The sequence below is a fragment of the Carassius auratus genome, chromosome 45 (genome assembly GCF_003368295.1).
Source record: "Carassius auratus strain Wakin chromosome 45, ASM336829v1, whole genome shotgun sequence".
Classification (NCBI taxonomy): domain Eukaryota; kingdom Metazoa; phylum Chordata; class Actinopteri; order Cypriniformes; family Cyprinidae; genus Carassius; species Carassius auratus.
Window position 1 is genome coordinate 1,374,173 of NC_039287.1, and position 22,462 is coordinate 1,396,634.

The 22,462-nt window shown below is 36.1% G+C and overlaps 1 protein-coding gene across 4 annotated transcripts; it reads left to right on the forward strand.

Moving 5' to 3' along the window:
- The first annotated feature begins 1,184 nt into the window (after window positions 1-1,184).
- Window positions 1,185-20,220, forward strand: LOC113062829 (beta-taxilin-like). 4 transcript variants are annotated; one of them, XM_026232843.1, is made up of 10 exons: window positions 1,185-1,347; window positions 3,134-3,419; window positions 5,335-5,426; window positions 5,938-6,117; window positions 12,237-12,431; window positions 13,954-14,073; window positions 14,716-14,790; window positions 16,729-16,821; window positions 17,848-17,943; window positions 18,032-20,220. In XM_026232843.1, the coding sequence occupies exons 2-10, from the start codon at window positions 3,137-3,139 to the stop codon at window positions 19,742-19,744; spliced, it is 2,847 nt and encodes a 948-aa protein (XP_026088628.1). In that variant the 5' UTR covers window positions 1,185-1,347; window positions 3,134-3,136; the 3' UTR covers window positions 19,745-20,220. The 4 variants fall into 4 exon arrangements, with proteins under 4 accessions (XP_026088628.1, XP_026088627.1, XP_026088630.1 ...); XM_026232842.1 differs by lacking the exon at window positions 14,716-14,790 and adding an exon at window positions 14,850-14,924; XM_026232845.1 differs by having other exon boundaries at window positions 5,947-6,117.
- Window positions 20,221-22,462: the final 2,242 nt, after the last annotated feature.

The window sequence follows — 22,462 nt, forward strand, 5'->3', positions numbered from 1 at the left end:
AAAAAAAAGGAAAAAAAGATCTTGTTTTATCTGAAACAGTCGGTTTCAGTATATTTTTTTATACAGTTTAATTTATAACCTTTTTTAAAAGAACAGAATGTTTTTTCAACCTTAGTTAAATTGTTTTTAGATTATGTATATTATATAAATGTGAAATAATTAAAATGTGTTTTAGATTATATAAATTATAAAATGTTTTATATATAAATGTGAAATAACTAAAATGTGTTTTAGATTATATAAATTATATAATGTTTTATATATATAAATGTGAAATAATTAAAATGTGTTTTAGATTATATGAATTATATAAATGTGAAATAACTGAATGTCACATATATGATAAAGTTCAAACAAGCTAACTGACAGAAAAGTTCAAACAAGCTAACTGTGATAAACTTCAAACAAGCTAACTGACACAGAGTTCAAACAACTGGCACACACTTCAAACAAACTAACGGTCAATAGGGTAAAACTTTCTGTCAAAACTGCATGATCGATGATTGGGGAGTCTTTCATATACCGTTTTAATTTAAAACTAACAGGTCAATAGGGTAAAACTTTCTGTCAAAAGCACATGATCGATGCGTGGGGAGTCTTTCATCTTCCGTTTAAACTAGCCGTCAAAACCATGATTTAGAACTAACTAGGTCAATAGGGTAAAACTTTCTGTCAAAACCGCATGATCGATGCTTGGAAAGGTCATAGGTTAACCCTTGAAGCCGGAAAGTTCCGCCCATCCATCATAAGGTTACCGGAAGTTCAACCTGTCAAAAGGTCAAAGGTCAAAGTCATAAATCATCATGACAGAAGGTGTATAATAATAACTACTTGCACCCAATATATTCTCATTAATACAAAAAAAAAAAAGACGGAAACTTTTGATTTTCTTGTAGATTTTGTCTAAAGGTTTAATAAACTCTTCCATTTAAAAAATCCGACAATCATTTAATTTATCAAGCTTTAAAAAAATAAATAAATAAAAAAACATATAATTTTACTTCTAACCAACTTCCAGTTCTAAATCAGAATGAATTTTGGATTAGTATATCTGATAACTATCTATAATAACAAGTCTGAAGCCTTTCAAAGGATACTACAAAATTAGCTCCTCAGCTGTCTTCCTGAAAAGCCTAGAAAGATCTTGACGGGCCGATTCATTCAGAGTGTTTGGACAACGCTTCCATTGGTGTTCCAGTGGAGGTTATTTTAAGGGGCTCATGCTGTCAGCTGTTGTCTTAAGTCCTTTTGGAGCCTCCTCACCTCTCTTTTTCACTCTGATAAAACTGTGGACTGGCTGGTTCATTGTCCTCCTTTTCTATTTGAACCCGAACAGACACGTGTAAGGTAAGTCCTGAGCTGTCCTATTTTATTTAACTTTAGTTGATGTTGAGCTGATTGTCCCCATTGTGTCTTTGAGAAACTTGGTTGGATTTATTTGACCGTACGTTTTGTTTCAGTAATTATAGCATGGTTTCATTATTATGAATAAGTAAAAAGCACCAATGTGCTACACTCTTAGCTTTGTTTAGATGTAAATGCAAATGTTTAAAATAGTCACAGTTTTTTCCACTTTGCATAAAACTGCTTCCATTGACATCAGAGTCTACGTGGCTAGAATAAGAAATAGCTTGTCCATATTTAGAGGGTCCAAAAATAGCATGTGGCTTCACAACAGGTGTCATGTTGCTAAATGAAGAGGGGTAGGTGCATGCACATGCATGGGTTTGGAATGGGGGATATAATTTTAACCTGATAAGCAACAGAGCTGGGACATAAACAACCTCTGGAATCTCAGAGTTCATTCCACATGAAATCAGCTCTGTAGAGTTGAAGGGCTTCAGGCCTGGCGCTATCAGTGACACATCAGATTTAGAGGCTCTGCCACTGCGATTTGTGCTATTTTCTCTGCACCCTGTCCTTTAGCCTTCTGTGTCACAAGCTGTTTGTTGTCTCTCTTCAAATGTCCACCAGACATGTAGGCAGCTTAGAGATCAGATCTGACTAAAAATGTTAAAGAATGTATCTAACTGCCACTAAGTAGATCTGTATCTACTCTGTCCCCACAAGGATAGTAAAACCAGTCAGTTTTGACCTTGTGGGGACATTATTATTTTTTTGTCCCCATGAGGAAAACCGCTTATAAATCATGCAGAATTAAGTTGTCTGAAAATCTAAAAATGCAGGTTTGGGTTAGGGTTAGGGTAAAGGGAAAAGAAGATACAGTTTGTACAATATAAAAAACACTATGTAATGTCCCCATAAAACATGGAAACCCAATGTGTGTGTATAAATACATTCAAAAGTTTGGGGTCAATAAAACAATTAATTAATAACTACATTAATTTTGTTTTGAACGAATCTTGAAAAAATATATATTAGGTTCCACAAAGAATATTAAGCAGCAAAACTGTATTGAAAATGTATTATAATAAGAAATGGTCCATTAGTAGTAAATCAACATATTAGAATGGTTTATAAAGGATCATGTGACATTGAAAATTCAGCTTTGCCATTATAGGATTAAATTACGTTTATAAAATATATTAACCAGAAAACAGTTGAATTTAAACAGAATTAAATAAACATATTTATAAATATTAACAAAATATCACTACACAACCATATCAGTACATGTCAAAATCGAAACAAGACAGGTAGATAAATAGAACTTATTAAATTGGCCATCGTTATTGTATAGACTATTACTTCACATTTCCCTTCAGTTATTTCCAATTCTCAGTTTTAAGTTTCTCCAATTATTTGCTTTTCAAGGCCATTTCTCTATTATCCATATCATTTCTGCCGAAGGCAAATTTTCTTTAATTTCCCCAAATTTAAAGTCCCATTTCTTACAAACAACCTCATGCATTTCAAACATACATTCCTTATGCAAAAACGGCCAAAAGCCATCCATCTTCACTTTAGTGGCTGGTGATTTCAGGGAGTCATATCAAACCTCTCAACAAGTAATGCATAAGCACTTCAAATTAATTTCAACAATCTCATTTCAGCATCAAGCTAAGAGTGTAATCAAGCAATTGGCTGTTCTACCTCTGCTAATCAATCTGCTTTCTTATGAAGTACTTTTATGATATATTTAACTTGTTTTTGTTTTGTTTTGTTTTTTCAGCATATGATGGAGGGCATTGACCAGACCTCTGAGAACACCAATGAACAAGTCAATGACCCTGAGGAGCAGCCAGTGGACCCCATGGAGGACTTCAGCCGGCAGCTAGAGGATATAATCAACACGTATGGAGTGGCATCGAGCCTGATGCAGGAGCAGATCTCCATCCTGGAGTCTGAGGAGAAAAAGGAAGAGGAGGCAAAGGCTGATGAAGAAGCTGACCCACAAGAAGCTGGTGGCAGTCCAGAGAAGGAACAAAAGGCTGATAAGAAACTCCTCAAGGGCCTGGGTGAGCAATCTGCCTTTCTTCTGTTCATTTGATAAACAGAGAAAACGTCTTGAGATCAAACAGACTAACTAAAAAACTAAGCCTCACAAAGAGAATTTTCATTTTGCTCAACATCATAAAAGGTCCCCTAGTATTGCCAAATCACTCAATAATTGGTTAAGAAATTACATGGGCCATTTTTTGAAATAGGTGCCATTTTAAGTTTGGAAACCACATAAATAATAAGTTTCAATGTGCCATATCAAGTTAATCAAAAATACATCATAAAAGTCTTCTATTTTAATTTATTTCAAAAAGAATTCCAGTGATGGTCTTCATTGTCATATGAACCTTTAGAAATCATTCTAATATGTTCATTTGGAGCACTTTTTTATTTATTAATTATTATCAGTGTTGAAAGCAGCAGTGCTTAATATTTTTTTATATATAACAATGTATACATCATTTATAGGATTCACTGATAAATAGAAAGTCCAAAATTAATAATTTGAAATAGATTTTGTTGTAACGTAGTCTTCGCTGTCATATTTGATCCGTTTTAATGTGTCATAAAATAGTTTGAGAAAAAATCTTACTTACCTCAAACACTTGAACAGTAATGTAAGACTGAGTGACATGAATGACATCCATTATCTTAAATGACCCACAGAGCAGAGATTTCAGTGAGAAAACTGATTACTGTTTTATGTTTGAAAAATAATGCCATATGCAGCACCTCTCAATCGCACAGATGGAGCCATAAACAGTGATTGGGTTTTTCTATCAGCAGGATGGTCGAGTGCCATGAGCGTAGTAATCAACTGTCTGGAAAATGTCCATTCTCAAGAAAAGAATACTCTAAAGCACACTTCACCATCAAAATGCAGACAGCTATAGTGCTTGACTTAGTTTTCTGACACACTCTGGGCTTAAAGAAAAATTTCACACAAGAATTCACTCATCATTTGCTTGCCCTCATGTTGTTGCAAACCTGTATGACTTTACTTTGTGGAACACGAAAAGAGAAGATATGAATAATGTATTGGTCACTCAATTCAGTTTAGTTACAATGAAGGGGTATTAAAGTTTTTTACTAGGGGTGCAAGATAAATATCGGCCGATAATTAATGCACATCTCGTCAGTAAAGAAGGTTCTCTAATCAGCGGTAAATTCCATCAGGTGCGTGATTTCACATAGAGCAGCTGTTACTACACAGGGCCATTGTCAACTGACAAGCTACGCAAATCCACGTTTATTACCAGCTGACGAGATGTACATTTATTATCGGCCGATATTTATTGTGCACCCCTAGTTTTTACAACAAAAAAGTACCATAAATGTATTATAAAACATCAGAAAAGTGCTCTATACTCATGCACTTCAGTTCAAGGCTTCTGAGGTCTTATAAATAGCCTTGTGTAAGAATAATTACAGATAAATTGGGCTGGTAGACACAGCAATGAGTCAATGAGTTGAACTGAAAAACTGGACGAGTCTGATTTGTGAGCTAAATAATGAATAAAACATTACTTTTCAGTTTGTTCCTTACAAAAGCTGTCTTAAGTCTTCTGAAGACTTGGAATATAGCACAGAAATGTTATGAACTACTTCTACAGTGCTTTTTCTGCTTGTTTTTTATAATAGTTTTTTGGAGATTTATATAAAATAAAAGACAACCAATAAGGCTTGGAAGGATAAATAATGACAGCGTTTTAATTTTTGGATGAACTATCCCCTTAAGACTGAGTAAGTGTCTTGTGCTTTATTTGCTTCTCTCAACCATTTTATCGTAGTAAACACTATCATGCTGTGATTTCACCACTCCTCCCATTGATTTACTTTAAAGCTTGCGTGCAGAACTCTCCCTTGTGGGCTTCTGCTCATCTTCTTTATCTTCTCGTTCTCTGATCTGAACGGAAAACGCTTGTCTCGTAGGTAAAGAAGCCGCATCCTTATTGCAAAGCCTGAACAAGCTCGGCTCTCCAGAAGAGAAAGTGGAAATGGTGTTGAAGAAATACACTGAGCTGGTGAGTATCCAGACCCATGAAAGAATGCCGCTCCCTGAGCAGTTTTCACTATCGACAACAATGATGCATGGAGGACAGTTAAGAGGAAACAAACAGAACAAACTCGATTGACACAGAGAAAGTAAACTAATGCCTGGTGTGATGTAAAGAGTGGTTTCACTGATACTGCAATGACTTAAATATTCAACGCCCTGGGCTGAATATGCAAGTCTGAACACAAGGCCATATGCCACACAAGAAAGTCACAACAATCTCTTCAATATGAGAACACAGAGATAATGACAGGGACACACAGAAAAAAGCTTAAAAATGACGGAATTCTCCCAGTTTTGACAAAACCAAATCTTATTCTCAGAAATAATCCAAGGGCCTTGAAAACTGGGAAAGTCTGTATCCCGTCATTCCTAAATCCTCTTGAGGACAACCAGGCAGACATTATCTAAAGCAGCTTTAGAGCAGTCAGAGGTGTATAAGATCAGGTGTGGATCACACCTGTGTGTGTTTTGTGCATATGGGGCAGGTGGAGGAACACAGGACTGAGAAGAAACAGCTGGAGCAGCTTCAGCAGAGACAGGGTCTTCTGGTCAAGCAGAGAGATCAGCTTCAGTTCGAGCACAGTCGTGCCATTCTGGCCCGCAGCAAGCTGGAGATGCTCTGCAGAGAGCTTCAGAGACATAACAGGACACTGAAGGTGAGAACATGATCTACTGACAGTTTGAGAGAATTTAGTTGTGAAAGAAATAAAAAGCAACTGTATCTTGGTAGGTTTATTTTCATGTATTTATGGAAAAATATATACTTTATTTATTTTGTCTGAATTCTGTTTTTAAAATAGTTATGCCTATTTTCTTATGCCGTTCAAATGTTTGGGGTCAGTTAGGAGCCAGCTGTTCTTTTTACATTTCTATTCATCAAAAAAGTGTAATGGCTTCCACAAAAATATTATGATTTCAACATTGAAAATAATAAAAAATATTTTATGAGCACCATATAAGCACACTTCAGTGACACTTAAACCTGGAGTAAAAGATATTTATAAAAATTACATATATTAAAATTGTAATAATATTTCACAGTTGTATTATTTGACTGTATTTCAGTCAAATTAAAAGTGCAATGTGTAATATTTACAACGCTCTATTTACAGAAATGCAATATAATATATGTATACAAAACTATGTTGTGTTTATTACATTAGTTTAGCTATTTCTATATAAATACACTGCGGGTCCCCTTACATGTAAGTCGCACTATGTTTCTACAATAGCCTATAAACGGACAAACTGCTCTACAGAGCGCGTTTCCAAACTTCCTATCACTACTTTAAAGAGCACCTATTATGGCATTTAAAATGTTCCAAATATTGTTTTAGAAGTCCCCAACAACAGTTTTGCATGCATGCAATGACAAAAAAGACTTTAGTTTTCTTATAATATGCATTTCTTTTTACCTGTTTTGATAGCGATTCTCAAATGATTCGTTTAGTGATTCACTTTTCAAAACCCCGCCTTTACGTGACGTTAGCGAGTATAGACCAGAGTTCATATTGTAAAAGCACAATCAGTCTTTGTTTGCGTTAACTCGATGCATAAACATAACGTTTTTACCAAAAATAAATGCAGTAACGTTATGTTACTACGAGGTATGACTCTATTCTTAAAGAAAACTCCGAAAACAACAACAAACAATTCACATATCTCAATACAATTGTCATTGAAGACCTAGAAGCTAAACAGTGCTTACACAACAAACCAAACAATTATTAAGCATGCTACATAAAACATAAGAGCAACAATTATTAATAACACTTACAGGTTGTGATACGGAGGAGGAAGCTGATGCAAATACACTTGGAAATTTACACAACAGAGCCTATATATATATATATATATATATATATATATATATATATATATATATATATATATATATATATATACACACACACACATATATATATATATATATATATATATATATATATATATAGGTTCTGTTGTGTAAATTTGTATATATATATATATATATATATATATATATATATATATATAGGTTCTGTTGTGTAAATTTGTATATATATATATATATATATATATATATATATATATATATATATATATATATATATATATATACACTCAAAAAAATTTACTTTCACCTTTGCCAATTTTACTTAATCTGTTCATGTTATGATTACTTAAAAAAATGTATTTAACAATGTGAACTTGATTTAATCTAGTTCATTCAACAAAAAAAGTGTGTATTGTCAGCTTTACTTAAAAATTATTTGTTCAGCCAACATAACATTGTTGTGTAAAAGTAACAGATTAATGAAACCAACACAGACTTGCATCTCATTGGCTGAGGATTTCTGCAGTGTATTATGGGTAATTGTTATTCTGTCACCCTCTTGGAGAAGTGTAGCACCATAGATAGGTAGATGAGTAATACAATTTATAGCAATGAAGTTGTTCTGATAAGTTTTAGAACAAAACAAACAAAGAAACAAACAGTTTGAAATGTTGCTTTGTGTTTCAAATATGTTTGTTATGTATTTGATAAGCTATTATAAAAGGAAGGTGTAAATGAAGTGTAATATTAATGAACTGCTCATGGTCCTAATGCAAGGGGGTGGCATTCCTAAAATGGCATTATTTAAATTGTATGTCATCATTATTTAACACTTTCAGGTACAATTAACTCAATTGTTGTTTGTTGACTCTATTAAGGTTTGTTAAGTTTACTTAAACTTATTTTGTAAAATGAACTTAATTATTAAAAACATTGTCCAAAACATTGCAAATTAGTTCGGCTGACACTATTAAATTAAGCTTTGCCCAACCATAGTAAATAAGTTGAATCAACCTTAATAAATTAAGTTGACCCAACGTAAGTACATTAAATTGGAGTAACAGCATTGCATAAGGCTGAAATAAAGCAAATTAATCATGTGGAAATCCTTTCCATGATTTTTTTATGTTTGTTCAAAGAGTTATTTTTTTGAGTGTATATATATGTGTGTGTATATATATATATATACATTTACCTGAAATAAATACAGTAAGACCACAATAGCAGACCTCAACTTGTTCGACATGGGAGAGTGTTGAGCACCTGATATGTTTTCCTATTATTATCCTGTTACCCATGTCAGTGTTTTGATTGCTGAGATTGAGTCGACTCAACTTTCTTCTGAGAAGACAGCGTCTTAAGCCTGGAACACACCAAGCCCATGGTCGGCCGTCGGGCAGTTTTCGAGCGTCGACCGACCAAATCTTCTCAGTGTGTTCCGCATTGTCGGCTGAAATTGGTTCTCGTCGGCTTTGTAATGGCCGATTTGACATGTTGAATCGGCGTCGGAGCTTGTCAGCCAGTCGGGCCATCTGATCATTCTGATTGGCTGTTCAACCAGCGAACCAGCACGCTAGGAAAAAAAAACCGGAAGTGACGGAGCATATAAACAATGAAGTCAACGGGGACATAGTTGCCTCTCTCATTTGTTTGTATTTCTCGTGATTATCATTCGTGATTATTTATATGTATATGGTTTGGATCCCTGTAGCTTCTTCCGGTTTCCCGCTTTGAGTAACTACTTCCAAGACTACTGCCACCTGCTGGTACGGAAAGGTATTTCCTACGCAGACGCAGAACGGACGTGCTAGTTGGCCGTCAGGTGTCAAGAATCGGTTTGGTGTGTCAGGGCAAATCTGGACACAGACGCTGCCGACGTGAGGCGATCCTGCAATCTGTTTTCGTTGCCACTAGTTCGTCTGCGTCGGCTTGGTGTGTTCCAGGCTTTAGAGCCCAGTGGGATGTTAGTGCACTCTGTGTCTCTGCCTCGATGAGACACTAGCTTTACAGACTCAAAGTGCTGCTGACAGATTACTATGACAAGAGGGATCACATTACTGAGCTTCAGTGGCATTTGCCCTTCTTTTATAAATCAAACGTCAAAGACAATGTCTCATTGGCTCAAATCACTGCAGAGGCCATGGCCTCCTGTTCTTTAGTTCTGTTGGTGCTACAGTGAATACATCTACATCCCAGTTTTTTATATTTTCTGTGCTAATTTTGAGGTGAAATCTGCTAAATTGTGCATGGATTTAACAGTGCAATGCTTTACACCTAAAGAAATTAATATTGCAATTAGATTTACACTTACAAGCTGTTTTATTTTACAATGAGCAGTTGAGATCACAAGAGACCATGTGACCGGCTGAAAACAACAAATTTTATTGTGTATAGCACAAAAAAGTGCCTTTACTATTATGTTTTCTTATATCAAATATTGCAAAAACAAGAACACAAAATGATCAAGTTTGCATTCGAAAATTACTTATATTTACATATTACATCATACAGGTAATGTTTTGTTTATTTTTAAATACCTTATATTTTTACAGTTTTACCACTCTCATTACAAATTATAAGGTTATATAAAAAAATCTACCCCAACTTCAAGCCTTGGTTTCAAAACATTTTGAAATTCCTATGGTTCGAGTGTGAACCGAAAAATGAGGGTTAGTTTTAACAGATTTTGGGTAAGTTTTATAATGTATATAATTTAAAAAAAAAAATTCATAATTTTTTTAATTCTTTAAAAGATCCAGTTCATAAGAGCTTGGGAATCAGACTTAACTGGTCGCACTGTATGTTTTTGATTCATGTAAACAGTTCTGAATATTAAAAATTGCAACCTAATTTGTGAATGCCTCTCTCAACTGAGATGCCATATTTGTCATTTTACAAAACTGTTATTCAGCACTTGAAATGTTTCCAGTTGTCGGATATAGCAGTCCACTCATTTCTTTCACTCTGCCAAACAATTATATTGCCTTCCAAGAAACAATATTACCTCCATTTGGTGAACGTGTACATAATATGAAAGATGTTATGAATCTTGCGCAAAGCACCTGGAGCCATTTTCTGTTTGCAGTTCAGCAACTGATTTCAGTACATTTGTACTGCTCAACGAACAGGTGCATGGAGGACTTTGTGAGAAAAGGTAGTGGTTTCTGTCCCAGCATCCACACACACAAACTTTTTTCAGTTTTTGTGGTCTGTAAGGTGACTCAGAGGAGCTTTCTAATCACGTTTGCATTGTTTTTTCTCCTCCGGGCATTGAAGATATTAAACTCTTGCTCTAATATAAACTCTGCATGCCTTTGGAAGCTGATGCTATCCTTCCCTAGAGGCTGGCTTTGACCTTGTTCACTCGCCAGTCAATTTTATTCAAGTATTATGGAAGCCATTAATGAGTGGGTCATAGCAGAACATCTAAGCCCTGTGTGTAGGTGCGACTCTCAGCTATGAGGACCATAAATTAGATTTAATCTGGGGTCATTTCCTTCGCGGTTATGTGAGCGATTCACCTCCCTGATGAGCTTGTGTAGTAATACAGCTTCAGCTTTCCCAGGTGGAAGCTTGAGACTCATGTCATGTGTAAACACAGGCAGGCAAACAGATTCAGCCCTGGAGAGGAACACTCCATGTGTGGATTCCTTACGAATCGCTGAGTCAGGAAGCTGGTGCTTCTGAAACAGGAGCTGATGTTTACAAAAGCGCACACATTGGATGGCAGGCCTGTTTCATATTCACACGTCCAATCCCAGATACTAAAAAAGGATAGTGCCACATAGATCTCATGTAGCTTAATATGTCATTTGCATCATTTGATTAATATGATCATTAGCTAGCCTTCACCACTTCCAGACCTTGTAAGGTAGAAAAATAGTGCAGTTAAAGTAGCGGTTAGCACTATGGTGCTCATGTGGGCAACTCAGGTTCAAGTCTGGCCTATAACATGTCCATTCCCTCTCTATTTCACTATTCACAATAAAAGCCCCTTCCAAAAGGTTGTCCATTACTACTTTTGTGACATACTACTTTTATTAAAAATAATAATGTTTCTTTTCTTTTTTTTAAATAAAGGTTACAACTCTTTTGTAAACTTTGTTACTTCTCAAATGCCTTTTTATATATTTTATCTTTTAAATATATCTTTTTTATATAGTTTATACCAGACACAGACTTCCAATCTGTGTTAATACGAAAATACAAAAGTCCATCATGAGCATTTTATAATATTATATTTAAAATATCATATATGTTTTAGAATGATGATAATCTAAAATAAGTCAAAAAACAAACCATTGTGCATTTTTCAATAATTTTCACACAATAAGAAATTAAATTGTAATTTTTTTATTCATTTGTAACATATTAAGATTATTTTTAATAGTAATTTCCACATTTATATATACACATATATATATAATTTTATTTATTTTTTTATGTTTTTTTTATGCATTTTATATTAGTTTATTTTAGTACTAAAACTTATTTTAGTTAGTTGACGATGCAGCATTTCTCATTTTCGTTTAAGTGATTTTAAGTTTAGGCTTTTCATCTAATATTTATATTATTTGAGATTTATTTTAATTAACAAATATTTTATTTAAATAGTGACATTTAGTGTTAGCATGACTGGGATGAAATATGTAGTTACGAATGAAGCATATCACTTGTGATCAATCCAGATGTCAAATTCAAAATTGTATATAACTGTCTGTATTTAGAATATTTAAAATCCAAACTATGAAATAAGCTGAAGTAAGAGCTGGCCATTTTATTCCACAAACATTTAATATATAGTTTCTTCTATACAAAATGCTATCAAAGACAATACATTATTTGACTTACCGTCTAGTCTCACACCCTGACCTAATACTAGATCTAGATTGCTTTCATCACTTAAGGCTGCACATTCCCAGATTTCCCACTCATTTCCTTCTCTCTTTTTCCCTGCAGGAGGAGAGTCTGCAAAGGCTGCGGGTGGATGAAATGAAGCGGAAGGAGATCACCGATCATTTCCAGAGCACGCTGGTGGACATTCAGAATCAGATCGAGCAGCACAGTAACCGCAACAACAAGCTGTGCCAAGAGAACAGTGAGCTGGCCAGCAAACTCAAGACCATCATAGAGCAGTATGAGCGGAGAGAACAGGTACAGACCGAAAACAACACACAAGACATATCTGTACACATACCATTTGAAATGCATTAAATCCACACATAAGCAGAGATACAGCAGGCCCACCTTTCACAGTCCCTCTGCTGCATAACAAAACTCTATTTTCAGCTACACAGCACTGTGCTGTCTATGTGGGCAGTGTGAAGACTGTACCTGTTAATATGGGCCCTAAAATAAATATGTGCTTACGGTGTGAAGCAGATTGAAGACCTGTGTAACGAAAGCCAGCAAAATTAATTGGGTATTTTTCAAACACCCCAATATCTAACACATCTGTCAAAGCGATTCAGTCACAAATCCATTTAAAGCTGCACCCCGAGGCACAGTCGAAATTAGAGTCAGTGTGTGATACGATTTGATTTTTTGTTCTGGTCCATCTGAAAAGCTGAATGAGTCATTACTGGGGTTCCGAACTTACTTCAAACTCTGCAATTACATTACAGTCAAAAAAATTCAGAACAATTACTTTTTTTATGTCATATGAAGCCTCTTATGCTCACCGAGGCTGCCATTTATTTGATCAAAAATACAGTAAAAACTGTAATTTTGTAAAATATTATTACATTTTTTTTCTATTTGAGTATTTTTGTTCAAGTGCAGCCTTAGACAGCCTAAGAGATTTTCTTAACCATTACAAAATTATTCCAAATTTACATGAGCAATTTTTACAGTCACTGTGCATAAAAAAACATATGCGTGTTTTAGAGCTGGAGCCTGTCAGAGCTGTAATTTCACAACACTAGGTGGAGGAAACTACACACTCACACTTTCTAATCCTGCTATATGCACAGCAGATACTGGTATTTTTTGACTTTGACTCAGGGATTCACGCCTGGTTTGACAGTGAATATAGCACCTTGTAAAACACTCAGTATTCTGTATCTAATCACATGAGGATCGACCGATGGAATGACAAGCCTGATGTGTGGGGAAGTTAAACTCAATCTGTCATGCTGATGGGTACCACAGAGGCTGCTCGCACACAGCTGTGTTGTGGGCTAAATTCGACACCGAGAATTGAACTAACTCGAATAAATTGTGCAGCGTGTCTCTGCTGCCCTCTGCTGGCTGCGATAGAGACACACATCTCATGAGCGGGTGCTTAATGTTATTTATACTAGAACATGTTCCTGGAACAACATCCCTATTGACCAATCACCACCCTGATTTTAGGTGTAAAAGAATTGATACGAAAGCTGTTCCAAGAACAAGAAATGATGTTGATCCTGGAACCAGTTCTGCTTGTTAATCATCACACTGTGTGGTGTATCAGGATAGAGGCAAACCCAAAATCTCAATGTTGAAATGCACTGCCTTAAATGTTGTTCCTAGAAATTACAAGAGCTGGAAAGGGAAACTACAAAAATAAAAGGAAATAAAATCCGGCATCCCTGCGACCCTAACTAGGACAAGTGGTTTGGACAATGGAATGGAATTAGATTAAATCAGCTATGACCCCATTGCGTCTAAATTAATATTCTGTATTTTTATGCAGACTTTAGAGAAGATCTTCAAACACAGAGATCTACAGCAGAAGCTGTCTGATGCCAAGCTGGAAGAAGCCAACATGCTCCTCAGTCAAGCTGAAGAGAAGCACAAAAGGGAGAAGGAATATGTAAGACACACAGATCTCCTATCCTGGCTCTTCAGATTTGCCTCAAGCAAAACGAAGGGCAGGCAAATTCATTTGCATGTGCTTACAATGATTTTCTTTACAAGCAGGGTCTAAAACGAAGTGCCAAAATGCAATTAAAAACTAGCTTGTAAAAGGAACTGCAACATAATATATTAAACTGATATGTATGAATGATAATGTGACCTTTCCTGATGAATGCATTCAAATAACGCTGTCAGCTAAAGAAAACATCTGGTGAGTGAATTGCAAGTCTTCTCAGTGGAAAATTTCCCATAAAAAATGTTTCTTGGATCTTCGTTTGGTCTCTATAATTCCATGTAGGAAAACATATGTAAAATAAACCTCACATAAAGGTACTGAAACAAGAATGCAAAGAACAAAATTACAATACTTTTATGATATAAAGTCACTTGCTCATCTCAAGTGACAAAATATCCATATAAGAATAAATAAATAAAAATAATAATAAAAAGAAAGAAGTATAAATATTATATAGCCTCTAACAATAAATTACATTTTCTCACACGAGGCAAAAAGTAAATTTTAGACCCTGTTTATAAAAACGTTTCAGTGAGTCTCAAGAACTGGCACATGTTAACATCTCACCATTTATGTTGTTAGTTGCTTAAAGAGGCTATTGAAAAAACAAAGAAATGCTGCGCTATGAAGGAGCAGGAGTTACAGATGAAGAAACAGGTAATGCCAAGTTCTCGGCCTCTCTCACCTGTTTGTGTGTGTGTCTTGTGTTTAACCAGTTACTCACTCAGGCTGCAGAGTGGAAACTACAGGCTAAAGAGCTGAAAGAGCAGCACACTGTCATGCAGGCCCAGGTGAATATCTATCGCTGTGGCATTACCCACAATCCAACACTCTCTCCTCTCTAGCTGTGGTGTTTCTCTCACGGAGCTGTGTGACAAACCACATAAACAAATCAATCTTTAAAAGGCAATTCATTTATAATGGTGATTCATAGCCATTAGGAGAACTTAATGCTCTGTCTGGATTCATTTCAGTTGAGATGGATATAGATAAATTATAGACGGATGTTTATAAAAAATATATACCGGTATAGATATAATGAGAGCTTCACATTCCTGTGTAGACCATAATAAAGTACTTTTTTAAGTGCCTCAAGAGATAGTTTATCCAAAAATGAAAACTCTGTTCATTTTTCTGTTCAATTCATTTAGTCACCCTCATCGTCCTAAAGATGTATGACTTTTTTTCTTCAGTGGAACACAAAAGGAGAAATCGTTTACAATAAATAAAGTCTGAGGTTTTCCAGCAACCAAAAGGGCACAAAACATCATAAAACTGGTGCATATCGAGAAATATTATTTGGTCTTAGAGCAGAGAAATCATGTAGATACTGGTTAATTCTTTAACCTGATAACTGTCACTCACGTTTTTGAAGATAGACTTGAATGTGCATGATACAAACCCACATTTTTTTAATTCATGACTGAAAACATTTTGTGACATGATTTTGATGTACCATTTACATGGTAATACAATGTCTGATTTTAAAATGGGTTTTGAAGGATGAATTTTGAGATTTTATGTTTTCAAGTGATATATAACTTCTGATGATTTCTAAAATGTTATAGAGGAAAAAGGCAACGAGGAAGTCTTATTTTTAAAAAAAAGGTCAAAACTCCTTTTGTAATGTAGATTTCTGAGGGTGCACTCTTGTCATAAATGAATCTATTACTTTTCCTACATAATTTTTTACAAAAAAATATTGGTAAAATATATTTTTGGGAGTCTTAGACCTTTCCAACGATATATAGTTGGTCAAGATTAGATTAGATTTGATTGTAATATAGTATAGTCAACGTAGGTGTCCCGTATACGGGACGGGGTGACTGTTAGCAGGTTAAGGAAATGAATGCAATCTCACTGTCTCTGAATCACCAAAGTTATGAATTTGAGTTATGTTGATAGCTGTATGAAGGCCTCCTGTCTTTCACGGCTCTATTATGGCAACACAGACGGAGATATATCATTTCAGTGTATTATTATAGTTCACAAGCATCACAAGTGCTCAACAGTAAATACGACCTGGATGCGTTTCATTGCTGCTATCATAAATAATAAGTGATGCCTTTCACATTACATACTGAGTCATTGCAGAAAGTGTTCATTTATTTAAAGCTTTGTGTTTTTTGACTGGAACATTTGCCTTGACTAATTGCAGATGGATTGTGTAAAGTGCAGCTGCAATATCAGCGATTAACTCTTTCATCTTTCCATCAGGTCCATAATGTAAACAGAAGAATGAATAAGTAAATTAATGGATGTATGAATGAATAAAAGTAATATTTATTTATCCATTCATTAATGTATTCGTGCTTATGTTTATTCATAAGGGAATAAATACATACATTCATAAGAAAGAACAACTTTTTTTTTTTTTTTTGCTTTTTCCAAAATAAGATATATGATATATGATATATGAAATATATGATATATGATATATATGATATATGAAAAACAATATAAGAAAAATGTAAACGGAAGGCCAAGCTGATAAGTATGAAATGTCATTGTCATTGTGTGTGTTTCTCTTACTGTACTCCAAGGTATTGATATACAGTGATTTTGTGGATGCTAACACTAATTTTCTTCTTTCAGCTGGCGTTGTACTCCCAGAAGTTTGATGAGTTCCAGAACACACTAGCAAAAAGCAACGAAATTTACATCACTTTCAAACAGGAGATGGACAAGGTTTGTTGTGTTATGCACACTTTTAGAGTCAAAAGTTGATAGGAAAAAAGTAGGAATGATTCGTTTATACTTGTATTTCAGTGAAAATATCTAAATGATAAATTTACTTGCTTTAATTTACTTACTTTCACTTTATTTTAACTCTGCTTGATGATGCAGCAAGATACACTTGTATTAATGCTACAATCTCTGAAAACAAGTCTTAATCTCTGTTTAACTGTAAAATAAGACAAAATACTTTTGTTAAAGGTACAATTTGAAAGTTTTTTGCAGTAATATCCAAAAACCACTAGGCTAGAGTTATATATTTTGTCCGGCTGATTACTGACAATAGCTCTAATGTTTTCAACTACTTGTAAATCATGAGAAAATCCCCATTCTAAACAGTGTCACGGGGCAGTGCAGTCGCCTGTCAATGACGTTAGTTCCCCATTGTTACCGCCTTTACTGACATAGAAACCACATGACAACAGTGTCGTGGACATTGCGGAAGTAGCTTCGCGACAAACTTCAACTAGAAAGAGATGTCGATCTCGCTTGTGTTTAACTCGACAGGTGAGTTGTTTTGATTCGTATCTTTACAGAAAACGTATGCTATTATAACAATCAACTAGATTAGAATTATGGGGTGCCAATCACGGGGCATCGCGTCTCTAGACCCGCGCGAGGACTCGTCTGATCTATAGTCTGATCGCGTCTTTGCATTGACTTTGTATATAATCTACTCACGCAAATCGTTGAACTTGCATTAAGTCCATGATTTATCTTTTCGTCTGATTGATGGCCATCAGCGATTGAGTAGAAGACAACAAATCCTATCATTCCACGCTCTTTCTTAGCGTCATCAAACCACGCGATTGTTATTGTTTTGATAGTGCGCCCTCTCGTGGCAGGTCCTACAACCGATACCTTTAAGTATAGGATTTTTTCCCCCTTTTTTTTTTTTTTTGAAGTGAACAATTTAAAATGCCTTTGTCTATTTTAAAGCATATAAGTCTTATGCTGATCACATTTTTATTTGAACAGATGACAAAGAAGATGAAAAAGCTGGAAAAGGAGTCGGACATATGGAAGACACGGTTTGAAAGCTGCAATAAAGCTCTTGTTGAAATGATTGATGAGGTAATGTAATGTAATGATGTAAATGACTTGTCAGTATTTGATTATCATTAGCGTTTCACTTATTTACTGTTTAACTCTACTCCAACAGAGATCAGAAAAGGCCAAAGAGTTTGAACTCTTCACTTTGAAAATCGACCGTCTGGAGACTCTGTGCCGAGCACTGCAGGATGAAAGAAAAAGTTTATATAGCAAGATTAAAGAAATACGGTCCTCAGAAAAGGTTCTAGCAGCTGCAGTGGATTTGCCACAAGTAGATGAGCTTCCAGAGCTTGTCCAACTTCCCAAGTTAGCTCCCAACCCCATGTTGACCACAGAGATGAAGAGGCTGCGAGAAGAGCAGATTCGTCTGCAGGAGTTTGCAGCTTCCTTGGTAAGTTCCATAACAGATGATGCTGGAGAATCTGATAGTGGGGAAGAGGAGACGGCACAAAAGATTCCAGCAATTCCTGAGGCTACCAAACATGAGTCTACTGAACAAGAATCAATACAAGATGAATCCTGTACCACAGAAGAAAACAAAGCAGAGGTTGTTAGTGTAAACGAAGAGAAGTCATTAGTACCCTCAAATCCTGAACCCACCAAACCTGAGACAGAATCCAAACTTTCTCAAGAGCCTCTACAACCAGAGATCACTGAACAACAGACAGGAATACAAGATTCAGTCAAAGAGGAACCCAGCCAGGAAGAGGCGTCAAAATCAGAAAAGACGGTTGAACAGAAATCCCCTCAGCCAAAGCCTTTCATGAAAGAAGAGTGTAAACTTGAAAGTGTTATATCTGAGCTACCTGAACCAGAGCTGCCCAAACAAGAGCCCCTCAAACAGGAACAGCCAAAACCTGTCACGAAAGATGAGTGCAAAGATGAAGCTGTTAAACCTGATCTACTTGAACCAGAGTCACCCAAACAAGAGCCCCTCAAACAGGAGCAGCAAAAACCTTTCACGAAAGAAGAGTGCAAAGATGAAGCTGTTAAACCTGAGCTACCTGAACCAGAACCAGAGCCAGAGCTGCCCAAACCAGAGCCCCTCAAACAGGAGCACCCAAAACCTGTCACGAAAGATGAGTACAAACTTGAAGATGTTAAACCTGAGCTACCTGAACCAGAGTCCCCCAAACAAGAGCCCTTAAAACAGGAGCAGCAAAAACCTGCCATGAAAGAAGAGTGCAAAGATGAAGCTGTTAAACCTGAGTTACCTGAACCAGAGTCGCCTAAACAAGAGCCCCTCAAACAGGAGCAGCCAAAACCTGTAACGAAAGAAGAGTCCAAAGATGAAGCTGTTAAACCTGAGCTACCTGAACCAGAGTCGCCCAAACAAGAGCCCTTAAAACAGGGGCAGCAAAAACCTGCCATGAAAGAAGAGTGCAAAGATGAAGCTGTTAAACCTGAGCTACCTGAACCAGAGTCGCCCAAACAAGAGCCCTTCAAAGAGGAGAAGCCAAAGCCTTTCACGAAAGAAGAGTCCAAAGATGAAGCTGTTAAACCTGAGCTACCTGAACCAGAACCAGAGCCACCCAAACAAGAGCCCCTCAAGCAGGAGCAGCCAAAACCTGTCATGAAAGAAGAGTGCAAACTAGAAGATGTTAAACCTGAGCTACCTGAACCAGAGCTGCCTAAACAAGAGCCCTTCAAAGAGGAGCATGTTGAGAACGCCGCAGCTACATCTGATGAACCCAAAGCACAGGCAACAAAACCTAAAGCCTCAAAATCCCAAGAGGCAAAAGCGAAGGCCGGCAAAGCCCAGCCTAAAAAACAAAGTTCAACCAAGAAGAAAGGCTCTGCAAAGGGTCCGAATAAAAGCTAAGCAGAAATGTATTACCAAAGTAGTTTTTATTAATCATCTCTAGATTAGTTTGTTTGTGTAGATAGACAAGTCTGGCTGTAGACAGGTTTAATTCACACTGCACTGACAGTTACCAATAAAGACAACAGACACGTTTGAAAGGTTTTGTCTGATCAGTGTGTTACGCCTGTCAGCATCTGTTGGTGTTGGTCTGTGCTTGTTTTTGGCAACAGAATGTTGAATCTGCATTTATCGAGTCTTGGAAAGTGTCAGAAGGGACGTAGGCCTACTGTACCGGTCTGCATTGGTCTGTGTCTGTCTGTGCAGTTTGAATTGGCCTTATAAGTTAATACAGACGATGACAGACTGGTCATAGGACACGTTCCTTTATGAAAGTTTACTATAAAGATGAATATTTAGAGATGGGTGTGATACTTTTTTCCGCTTGTAATACTTTCTTAGAACCTTCAAATAAACGTCTGTTCTTGACAATCTTACAGGTATATGGTAAATGTTCTCTTTCACAAAGACATTTGATTATATGACTAATACAATTTAAATGCGAAGATTTGTGTGAAAAAGGCAGCTAAACAGTTGGTTTTCAAATGTTCTGGATGAAGCTACTTAAGGTGTTTGTGAAGCTATGAAATTTACACCTCTTTCAAACTGGAGATGGAAAAGGTTTGTCACACGTGGGAAATTACGTAAAACTGTTTTATTCCAGTAAAACATTTTAAAAAGTTGAGAACTTCTTGGTGTAGTTAGATGTAAAAGTTTTAAGTTAAATTCAAAGCATTGTGTGAACAAAGCAAATTACAGCTAAATACTATTTACAAAATAATAATTTTCAAGAAAATAGCTGCCAGGACGTTGCTAGGTGGTTGGTTTTTAGAACATTGCAATGCAATTGATAAAATCCGTAGCGATCGGTTTTGACCAAAATATCTCAATTTTGTTTTGTTTAGATTTTTGTCATAATTAATATTTTATATATATTATTATCATTATATATTATTCTGAAAATGTTTTTGTGCTGTTACCTTGGCTGGTTTAGGGCAGTAGGTGTTGCCAAGTCCCGGTCTTAATGAGTGATTAATTGAATCATTCATTCAAACGATTCAATGGCTGATATAGTTGAATTCATTTCACGTTTATTTGTATAACGCTTTTCAAATTGCAAAGCAACTAGACAGAAAATTTAAGTTTCTACTTTATATTTAGGAGTAGCTGATCAGTAGTGACCATGTCAAGATGATGTGATTCAGGCAGAAATATACAGTAAAAAATCATGCAGTTAGTTAATGGCATGTATTCAAACAAACGGTTAACACTATTAACAGCAATGATTATATGTTGAGATCAAACTTATAGCATGTGCTTGTTGTCTTCTAGCTGTCTTCCTTTGTGTTTCCACAGCATGAAGGTAATTAAGGTTTCAGGGCTCTGCCCTGGCAGCTTTGTCAATGTTATCTTTGTTTAATGTCTATTGGTTTGTCTTGTGTCTTCACATATTGCTTTGCCTTTATTTATGCCTGCCATGTGTTCCTGTGGTCCCACCTCCTTGTATCCCTTGGTCATGCCCTCTTGTTTAGGCCTTGGCTGCATCCGACAACTTTGGCAGGTGACTTGCTGCCTCGCTGCTGTATCAGGCAATGACTTTGCAGACAGCGTTTTTGCACAAAGGCACCTCATGAAACTTTTTGATTTTGGACAAGCTTCTGAGGCAGAGTAATGGTTTAATGATCGACAGCAAAATATAGAGAGCTTTGGTGACAACTAAGTGAATATTTCATTGCCGTAATATTAATTCCTCGCTAGAAATTACATAAAAAGTGGAAAACGTTGATCAAAAGCATTTGGATGTGCCTTGATGCCTTCCTACCTTGGAATGCGTCCTCCAAAGGCAGCATTTCTCAGTTTTCGGATGCAGCCCTTGTCTTGTCCTCGTTTCTGTAATTGTGCTCACCTGGTCCTTGTGTACTTTCCTGTCTATATATTGTGCTGTTTTTCCTCTAGTTGTTGCTAGTTCGTCTTGTGCCAGAGACACTTGCTGCTAGTCCAGTCTTGCCCTGTTACTGTGTATCCTTTTTTTAGTTTTTGCTCTTGATTTTTTATTTTCTGATTTTGGTTCAGCTCTTTAGTAATCTTGTTTATATTTAATTGTATATCATATTTAGTTATTCATCAGTGTTGTTTCTACTCTTTAACTATTTAGATTTTATATTTATATTTTTCAGTCTAAACTTGGATATTTCCGTAAAAAGAAAAAAGTATTTTATTTTTATAGTTTTGCTTTTTTCATCAAGTTGTTTCTCTGTGTGTTGTGCTGAGTAGTGTTGTTGTGTGTTCCCTCCTGACCTGCTCTACCAGCCTGAGATTCCCTGCCTTTTGGTTCCCCAAGGTGGCCTGCTAACCGAGCCTGGTGCTGAGAACCGTATCTCTGACACTGCCTGCTTTGAGCTCCTTCGCTCTGCTTGCATGCTCTGCTGTTCTCTGCTCTGGTTTTCTCCCCATCATTACACCCAGATTTGACCAACGACTTTGACTGTACCCCAGACTCTCTACCTCTCAGGGCATTGATCTCTCCCTGCTGGTTGGACCTGTCCCAAGATTGTCCACCCCTGTGCTGTGAACTTTTGTTTTCAATAAATCTTGTTTCACTCACTCTGCATTTGGGTCCCTTCCTTTTGACCGTGACATAAGGTTGTACAAATTTGTGACCCTGGACCACAAAACCAG

Bases quoted from the DNA above. Each gene is read 5' to 3' on its own strand.
- LOC113062829 (XM_026232843.1), top strand. From the start codon at position 3,137: ATGATGGAGGGCATTGACCAGACCTCTGAGAACACCAATGAACAAGTC. The intron at 3,420-5,334 runs GTGAGCAATCTG...CTTGTCTCGTAG, and splicing joins GAAACTCCTCAAGGGCCTGG to GTAAAGAAGCCGCATCCTTA. The intron at 17,944-18,031 runs GTAATGTAATGT...CTACTCCAACAG, and splicing joins TTGTTGAAATGATTGATGAG to AGATCAGAAAAGGCCAAAGA.